This window comes from Montipora capricornis, chromosome 11, assembly GCF_036669925.1.
Source record: "Montipora capricornis isolate CH-2021 chromosome 11, ASM3666992v2, whole genome shotgun sequence".
NCBI classification, from domain to species: Eukaryota; Metazoa; Cnidaria; class Anthozoa; order Scleractinia; family Acroporidae; genus Montipora; species Montipora capricornis.
In genome coordinates, this window is record NC_090893.1 from 2,580,787 (window position 1) to 2,590,786 (window position 10,000).

At 38.2% G+C, this 10,000-nt stretch overlaps 2 protein-coding genes across 2 annotated transcripts in view; one reads left to right on the forward strand and one right to left on the reverse strand.

The window, feature by feature from the left end:
• Window positions 1-8,991, reverse strand: part of LOC138023708 (ubiquitin-conjugating enzyme E2 U-like) — a 10,709-nt gene extending 1,718 nt beyond the window's left edge. The window contains exons 1-6 of the mRNA XM_068870750.1: window positions 8,839-8,991; window positions 8,646-8,762; window positions 5,834-5,918; window positions 4,525-4,617; window positions 2,906-3,003; window positions 1,929-2,055 (exon numbers count right to left, since the gene is read on the reverse strand). Coding sequence (XP_068726851.1) covers window positions 1,929-2,055; window positions 2,906-3,003; window positions 4,525-4,617; window positions 5,834-5,918; window positions 8,646-8,714 — 472 coding nt within the window. The 5' untranslated portion in view covers window positions 8,715-8,762; window positions 8,839-8,991. The remainder of the gene's footprint in view (window positions 1-1,928; window positions 2,056-2,905; window positions 3,004-4,524; window positions 4,618-5,833; window positions 5,919-8,645; window positions 8,763-8,838) is intronic.
• Window positions 8,992-9,574: 583 nt separating this feature from the next.
• Window positions 9,575-10,000, forward strand: part of LOC138024357 (radial spoke head 1 homolog) — a 2,367-nt gene continuing 1,941 nt past the window's right edge. The window contains exon 1 of the mRNA XM_068871527.1: window positions 9,575-9,863. Coding sequence (XP_068727628.1) covers window positions 9,688-9,863 — 176 coding nt within the window. The 5' untranslated portion in view covers window positions 9,575-9,687. The remainder of the gene's footprint in view (window positions 9,864-10,000) is intronic.

Sequence of the window (10,000 nt, forward strand, 5' to 3'; positions counted from 1 at the left end):
CTAAAGCAGGAACCCATGACCCGGAGCCTACAACTCTACTGTGTTCGTGTTACGGCGTTTTCACGGACCGATTTATTTTTAGACTGAATTTCCCGCGAATGAGACTCCCACAGGAGCCCGATGACCAATTACAAGAAATTAAGCTGACGTCATAGGGTCACCGAACCGGAACTGCCTTTGTTTTTTTACCTAATTCGCGGGAAGGGCTAGTCTAAAATAAACCTACTTGTGAAAACGCCGTTTCACAGACGCTGTATGGAAGTTGCACGCTCCAGATGGGGCTCCTGGCTAAAAACTGTTGTAGTCATCTCAACACCGGCTGGAGTAGTCCTGTTACGTACACCAATCACTCAAGTGAAGCTGCGATCCTCGCAGTCATCAAGGCAATTTTAGAAATTGCGTAGAGAACTAACATAGCTTCACTTGATTTCATATCAGCAATTCACTACACGATTTATTTCATATATCCTTTCGTTCGTTGAGCAAATACCGACGCAACGGGAGTTTTTCAGTGAAAGAAATTGTTTTAACACGATCCAAAGCCTGAGAATTTACATGTACATTGTAACACGATCCAAAGCCTGCATGAGAATTTACATGTACATTGTAGCTTGTCATCGCTTGTCACTCGTCATTTCGTTTATCCAATCAAATAAAGGTCATTTTCAAGAACGGGTTCGTGTTTTCGTCATTCGCACGCGCCTAAATGTAATCGATACGATTCTACGTCAGTGCAGGAAAAAGCCAAAATACTAGAAAATGGTGTAATAATGGAACAATAAATCCCTTGTCGAATCGTTCAACATAATTATAATACGTGCGGACATTTTCCTCGTTGCTCGTATTTTTAATACTACACCACTCGTGAAATATCTGCCCGTATTATATGTTAAACAATTCAAGAAGGTGTACGCAACGCAAATTATCAGGGGCACCCAACGAGAATATAGTTCAAAACCACTTAAACATAGCATTGTCAAACGTACTTTAGTATTAAACGGTAGATATAGGCATATTTTAATCCCCTAAAAAATTTTCATCTGTTCGGATTTCCTAGCTGAAAGTCTAGTCATCCGAAAATTATAGCGAAAACTTACCTTTTCGAAAATTTCAGCCAGAAAAAAGGCTCCCGAAAATTCTAGGTGACCTTTTTAGGGTAAAAATCCGTTTAAAATGGGCAATTACACCATTTTTTAGATGTTCGGAAATCCTAGGACAGGCAGGCAAGCAAGGAATTTTACAACAAATGTTCCGAAAATTCTAGATCTCAAATCGTTTTCCGTACAGATATTTTCCGAAAATTGACGTGCCCCTGAATTATGGTTCACCCTATCTGTGCTATCATTAATGAACTTTATTATTTAGATATTGATGAAATACAAGGATTTCTCCTTTTATTAAAAAATCATATCTTCACCGCGTGCAGTGAACATATCATTTTTATCTTTCACATGTGAGGATATAGGTGTTGTCATGGTAACCAACACGCTTAGCCAATAAAACGCGAGCTTTCTCTTCATTGTAAGATACTTTTGTGCTTTAATATAATTCTTCTCTACTACATAACATTTTTATTGCGAAATTTGACATTATCATGATTTGTTTTTCATAACTTTCATATCTTGTTCACGGCATGTTACACAACATCCGTGTTTTAGCGGTTGGTGACCACTTTTTCATCATTTCGAAAATGAATAAAACAAGTTGTTGTAAATCTAGACATTTCATCAATATCTATATAATAAACAGAACATTAAATGGCCGCTTGGGGAAACGAATTTTATCTTCTCGTGCTGAAAGTATCTCTCACTCGTGAGAGATACTTGCAGCACTCGAAGATAAAATTCGTTTCTCCGCGCGGCCATGTAATATCCTCTATGTGATTTATGATTTTAAATTCAATGAAGTACTTACAGTACTTACTTTACCTTCTACTCTTTTACTGGCAAGGACGCAGTCCAATACTGTTTGTCTGAAGCCACTAGGAGATGAGGCAAAAATCTGTGCAGCGTTGGGATTTATAGCATTATCGATTACAGGATTTGAAAGCAGCATCTACAGTAAAACAGAAAAATATTTTCCTTACAAATAGCTAGGAAAAAATGTACCTGTAGTTAGGCTAAAACATTGGAAAGCACTACAAGTATTTCTAGTGCGTTTATAATGAGAATCATGGTAGTTTGCTTAAATTCTAGCAGAGCTCCGCGCGCGCGGAGCACCATTGGTAAATAAATATGGCAACCCATCTGTGCGAGAAAATTATTATTTGGTATAAATGGTCACAGTACGGCCGTAGGACCGTCCATCCGTTCATGTATGCCAATGTGACCAGTATCACGTGACCATATCGCGGGACTTTTTCCGTGTTTCCATTCGCCCTTGTCACACGGCGGCCATATTGTCCCGGGAGACCAAAAAAGCTTTGTTTTACCACGTCAAGCCTCACCCCCATGGTTTCCACTGCGAGGCTTGGCGTGGTAAAACAAAGCTCTTTTGGTCTCCCGGGACAATATGGCCGCCGTGTGACAAGGGCGAATAGCCTCATCTAAACACGAGGGGAAGTTGGGAGAATTCGAGACTGTAATGCAAACCTGAGACGCAGTCGAGGGTTGCATAACTGTTGAGAATTGATCGCTTACCAAAGACCAGGTATTGCTTTTCCATCGGATTGCAGGCTCAAGCGAGGTTTACTTCTTGTTGGGAATAAATATCCTGGGAGTTCTGCTTAAGGCTTGGCTAAATCTATATATTACCTTGTCTCATGCTCCAAAGATTGGAGAAATTAATGTCTGGAGTTAGACTGATAAAGATTTCTCTTTAAGTGTTGCACTTACGAAATAAAGGGTTAACACAAAACTCTTTTCTCACCATACCATTATTTTTACAGAACAGTACAAGAAATTACCTGCACACTAAGCAGCATATAGGAAATTGAATAAAACTCTTTCCAGCAATGTGCGCCATCTAGAAAATCTGCACAAATCTGACCAGTGATTGGGTCAACTGATTTAAAAAATGAACACAAAATAGAACTTAATTAGACATAATTTGAAGTAAAATAATTTTTATTTATGTGTGTGATTTATGATACTTTTCTATTAATTGCATGATTATAACTTATCATCATCTGTACTACAGTAATTCTCCAGCTTTCAAAGAAACAGACATCATAATTATAATTATGAATTTGAGCTCAGAATGGACTTAATTGAGGACACGTGCTATACATGGTACATAAATAAAATCGATCATGCGTTTCAAGGTAAAATTAAGTAGTTGGGAAAAAATATTTCATGATATTAAAATTTAATAGCAAAGAGTTTTCATGACTTGATTAAATGTCCCTGACAAGAAGAACAACAGTTTCTGTATTATGGTACACTATAGTATCTATTGTATATTAGATCTTGGATCCTCAAATAAAGTATAAAAGATCGAGAGCAGGGAATTAGCGCAGTAGCGAGAGGCTCAACTCGCATCAACGTCACCTGGGTTTGATTCCCAGACTGGATGTCTTGAGTGGGTTGATTGCTCAGCCTGGTACTCGACTTTGCTGCGAGACATTTTTCTCCAAGTACTTGGGGTTTCCCCTCTCCTCAAAAACCAGTGTACATGTACAATTTGATTTGACTTGATTTCTGAACAGATACCCCAAATAGTACCCCAGCACTAAATTTACTGGAGTTTCTTCAATAAAGTAAATTGTTATCATTATCATTATCATTATTATTATTATTATTATGAATTTCCTCATTGTCTGAAGCGATAATAGAGCATAATAACCGCCTAAGGTTAGGATGTGTTAAGAAGTCTATTTTATCAATAGAGCCTTTCTCACGATGTGAGATTGATGTTCCAAGCAGTGTGTTCATCTTTAGGCCTTTGATTTGAAAGTTACCTGGGATCTTTTGAATTCATTTCTCCATCTCTTTCTTTATAAGTCCCAGGGTTCCTATCATCACTGGTACTGTTATGGTTTTCATTCCCCCCCATCCGTTCGATCTCAATTTCAAGGTCTTCACACTTACAGAGTTTTTCAGTCACTTTTATTGAGATGTTCCTGTCAGTCGGGATGGCTGTGTTGATGAGTAGGCAACTTTTTTCTTTTCTGTTATTGATGGGAATAATTACCTGGCCTGGGTTGCTCGAAGCATGGTTCAAGCGCTAACCAGCGTCATATACCATGGAAACCTATAGGTTTTGATACCTCCTATAGGTTTTGATACCTCTTAACCAACAGTTAGCGCTGACCAGCCTTCTAGCCACCGGTCCCAGGTCTGTTTGCCTTTATCTCATGATCTGTCTGTTATTATTATTATTATTATTATTATTATTATTATTATTATTATTATTATTATTATTATTATTATTATTATTATTAAATTATTATTATTACTATTACTATGACTATTACTATTACTATTACTTTTACTATTATTATTATTATTATTATTATTATTATTATTATTATTATTATTATTATTATTATTTCTGTATTTCCAAGGAAAAATGAACAAGCCTTACCATTTGGATGGAAAGGTATTGTGTGAAAGAATATCTTTGGTGGTTCAGCATTGTACTGTTCACCAAACTGAAGGTACAACTTGAAAATACCTCCTGATAAAAAGGAAATCAGTTTAGAGAAAAAAAAACTATGGTACAAAGTTTTAGCACTTACCATCTTTAAGATTCCCATAATTTATAAAGCATGTAAATTCAAAGCTAATGACAAATAATTCGATCAATTTATTGACACTTTTCTGTATTCATTGGCCATTGGTTCTTGAGAAATGTTCACTTGACAAAATTTACTGCACCTCATTAAATTGTAATCATTTCTCAAAAACAAATAATAATTTTCTTGATGGAGTACATGCTATTGTAGTTCACCTGACTTGTACAATTTCAAACGACTCAAGGGAATTTTATATAGTAAGTGCTCGGGATGCACAGTTATCACTTCCACTTGAATGACCTCAAACATTACGTCTTCACATGGAAATCTCAAACCTCAGCCTTGCTGTATTTACATCACCATCCTTTCGTCAACACAAGCAAAGCCTCACTTTAAAATTTTCCAGACCTGCAAAGACCTATCCTCATTGCAGTGTTATAAGGAATTGATAATCTTTTAATATCTTAGTACCCCTCTAACAAACGATAGCGACCTAATAGACTGAAGTATGAGGGTAACTTTATAACGCAATTGGGTGCAACTTTTTTCTGAGCACACGCATAAATAAACTTGGGAGAAAAAAACTTGACCACCATGCCCAATGAATGTGCTCAGAACTTAAAACTTGAACACACAGTAGAACTTGTATTTCAGTCTGACCGGCCACCGGTGGCTCAGTTGGTTGAGCATCGGGCTGCTATGCGGGCAGTTGTGAATTTGACTCCTGCCAGACCAACACTTAGGGTCTTAAAATAACTGAGGAGAAAGTGCTGCCTTTGTAATCACATCCGCAAATGGTTAAGACTTTCAAGTCTTCTCATCTTCAATGTAATAATCCTGTGGGACGTAAAAGAGCCCACACACTATTCGTAAAGAGTAGGGCATGGAGCTCCCGGTGTTGTGGTCAGGCCTCATTTCATTCATTCATGTGCTGGGTGAGATCGCTAATGGACTGATAGCGGCTGCCAGCAGCGCCTGTATATGCTGATATCCGATCTCACCCATAGATCACTTGCTTGTAAAGCACATTTGAATATGTTTACTTAATAAAAAATGCGCTATATAAATTCATTACCATTACCAATAAGCTTGACATTAGCCAATTAGGCCCAGTAGGCCAAACCTCTTAGTTAATAAGGTAGTTCATCATAATCTAACCTTCCCACATTGTATCCTTCGGACCTTTAATGGATCCTTCCCAAATAAACATGTCATCTTCATTTAATGGCTTAGCTTGAATCCCCTAAAAAGAAATGAAAATGATTCCTCTACGGCAGAACTTAATAAACAATAATAATAATTAAATAATTCCCTGTTTTTTTTTATAACAGTCCTTAGTTTTAATTCCAAATGTTGTTTCTGCCAACTCTCTTGCTACTTTTAAGAAAATACTTCAGCTATTTCTTTGTAAGAATAATTCTTAATGTATAAAGCATTTGTTTATTGTTTCTTATGAAATTCATGTTTGCTCAAGATTTGAAGTGTAAGCTGTCATCTCTTGCAGTTTCTGACACTTTTCAGCTTCTTTTAGACCTCCCTGCCTTCCATTAATAAATAATCACTGTAGTTGTTGTATGTTAATTGCTTCAGGCAAAACAAACAAAAAAATGTTGTCATAATTCAAAAGGGTTGGCAGCCTCTTTTTAAAGTCTTAGATTATAACTTACATAAACTTGCCAATTTTGTTGTTGACTACTACAGGCTTAGCAAATTAGAATATCTAAGCTGTCGTGAGGTTAAAGTCTAGAAAGAGCAAGACAGGGTTTCAAGTATTGAACAGAGTTTCTCTAATGTTAATTGTGAGCATGCACATGTAAATTTTAATGCTCTCGTCTTTCCTTAAGGTTAAGGAGTTGGACTTGCAGGGGGGTTGTATTGGAGTTCAAATCTTGCTCTCACCACTTGCTGGATTAATGTCTTCCACAAATGTCCCCCATTCAGCTCTATAATACTCTGAAAAGAGCCAACAGGTTGTCTCCTCCTAACTGGAGTTTTGAGCCATTAGCCGAGCTCATCAAATACAAACACAAAGAAACACAACCAGAACTTGTTTTCTAAAGTTGGTTTTTATGCAGATTTTTGTACGCAATGATTTTAAGTATTGTTATGCTACAGATTCACTTGATATTTCTGGGGCTACCAAACCAGCTCTATCTGAATGACTCCAGTATACATGTACATTGAGGGAAATTTTTTGGGCTGATTTTTGGGTCATACAAGGTCAACTTCTACACAAGTAAATACAGTATTTCGGATGGCCATCAACTTCTGTACTAACTGAAACTCAGCAGATGCCGTAAGCTGCATGTCACATGGAAAACGAAGACACTTTTGAGCAAGTTACCAATTTCAGATGGGTTCATCACATTGTTTTCACTGTTGTAATTGCACACATTCATTTTTCTGCCATTTAGAACCAGCTACAAGAACACTTTGCATTCTGATTGGCTCATTTGGTAATCTATGTCTGTTGTCATTTGTGAGATTAAAATTAGTAAAAGCACAGCCATTGTAAACAGCAGGATAACACAGGAGTGATGTGATGTGTTTACTACTTGACTGGTCACTGTTCCAAACACACCGTCTTAAACCGGCCTGAACTGTCTAATGCCAGACAATAATTATTTTACATGTACTTGTCAATGGGGAACCCCCGGGAGTCAAGGGGTTAATCCTTGTTAAAATAATACAGTTGGATTAGGTCTCCAATCTGGATCTGTCCCCGAGGTTTACTCCTGACGCCTTCCTGGGATCAGGTATAACCGCAAGGCACCGGAGGTTTGAAATAAGGGTTTACCTTCCCCTGGATGGGCTGCCTTCACAGGCTAAGAGCCCCATCTACCCTGGGCAACTGGTTTTAACGCACCAGTGGCTTCGCCTTCGCCCCTTCTCCTGTCAGTGGTGCCAGTTCCGCCACACGGAGGCCAGCAGTTGGACTTAGCTGACAGACTGGCTCATAGAGTTGCATGCCATCGAAAGCATTTCGAGAGCTTGTGAGAGCCCAGCCTCACAACCTACTCCCCGGCTATAACAGCCTTACGACTGATATTATTTTTACTACGAATGGTAGGCCCCTTTTCACATCACGGCAGGTCGTCTGAAACACAGGCTACGGGTCACAGGTCACTATACATGTCACTGTGCTATAGACAAATAAACAACACCAAAGTCTCTCCTAGATGTAACTACAAATACTAAAATGTTGTTTTAGGTCTCACGGAAAAGTTTGGCTTAGTTGTTCATCAGTGGAGCAGGGACATCTACTCTTGACCTGTGGAATGTGACCTGCTTTTCAGACCCGCCTTTAACATCAGCTAAATTATCAAGCCTACATTTTATCAGACCTTTTTGATCTTATAATCCCAAGTTCTCAAACTTTATGACAAATTCAAGACCATGTGCAAGGATTTATTTTGTAAAGAATTGAGGTCATTAACAGTGTGCATTAATTAGCGTAAGGTAGAGTATGTTACACTGTGAATGAAGGGGTAGTTTCTAAAGAAACTGTGGTGCTGCGTCGGTGGGGAAGTAGTATACAAAATTTTGGTTTTATCAACGGAGTTGATAATGTAAATTGGCCACCGTACAGAGATTCTAAAAGCTTTTAGAATCTCTGTACGGTGGCCAATTTACATTATCAACTCCATTGAGAAAAACAAAATTTTTGTATGTTACACTGTATTGTAAGTTGGGGTAGGGGGTGGGGAAAGCCGTTCTTCGTGTGGTCACGCAAAGTAAGGAGCATTGCGTGACCACACAAAGAACGGCTGCGTTGGAGACTTAGGCTAGTGCCAGACTGCTACTATAAATTCGCTGTGTAAATTAAGATATTTCACAATTATTTCGCAATTGGGTAACTTGCTATGCGTAGTCCAGCCAACCATGGTTCAGTGTAAAGAACAAGAATAAGATTAAAATTTGATTTTTATGCAGTCTATTTATGACAAATTAAACATGCATCACAACTAACCCAAGGCAGGTTTTCTCTTTGCAGTTTAAACCACTCTTTTTCAAGTAGCATGTATGCCCTAGAATGCATCTTCAACGCTCTGAAGCCAAGACGATCTGTACATGAATGTAAAAATTGCTGAAAGAGACACAGTTTCGTATTAAAGACCAGCGATGCAAAATCGAAGTTATTCATTTTAAAGTACGGGACTCACAAGCCTTTCGCCGTACTACATCTAAGTAACAGGGTCTATGGATTCCTTCCTTCCTCCGCTTTGCTGTTTTAGAGCCTAAAAATTATGTCCTAGATCGAGATACATTATTGTAAAATTTGCCGGCCATGTTGGATTTCCCAGACCAGGCGCAGGGCTGCTGAGGGGTTGCGAAGCAACAAGAATCTAATAGTACCCAGTGTCCACTCCACACGGTAATTTTTCATTTTTGAATCAATTTTAAAATGCGTGGAAACCGCCTACATTGAGGCAATTATATTGAGGCAAGCTTCCTCGCTTTTGTGAATGCGACATATTTGTCTTGTTTCATTCAGGCCATCGCTCTCGGAATTCTTGCTGTTCGATGCTAAGAGATCTTACCAATTCTTTAAATATGCAATGCAAGAAAATGAAAAGACAGCAGTCGATTAGAGCAAAAGTAAATAACTCACCATGAATTTTCATAAGATCCATAAAGGCGTTACGCATCTGCGTACAATACACTATTCCTTTATCTAAACTAATATAACACAAAGGGGATAGACCATCCCTTGAATCTGGAAGCTATCTTCTTCTATTTTAATTATTTTTCCGTCATTTGGACTTCGCAAACTCAGATTATTTCACCTCCATATGCTAAAATCAATAACAGCGAAAAATTAAACACTGCTGTGTCAATTTTGCTCTAACGATTGACCAATAAGAATTATCGTTTATTTGTGCTTGGTCTACAGGTTATTCAAATCGCACTGAAATTCAGCGTTTTCCTTGGAAACAACGCATAAACAGTAATACCATTTTCGACATCGAAGCTCGTGAAGTTCAAGTTTGCGCGAAGAAAACTAAACTAAGATGTCTTCCGAAGAAGAGAGTGTTGAGGACGATGGAATACCTTATCTTGGCGAATACGAAGGGGATAGAAACGAAGCAGAAGAACGTCATGGCAAAGGCAAAGCCAAGCTACCAAACGGCGATGAATATGAAGGAGAGTATGCACACGGTAAAAGACATGGACAAGGCACTTACAAGTAAGGCAGTTTCACTATGTATCGATCGTTTAACCGGCCGTGGGTGCTGATTTAAATAGGACTTTGCTTTATTTTGTGATCTCTGTTCGAAGGACATCCAAGGCCAGATATTTTAACGAAGCCCAATTGTAGACAAC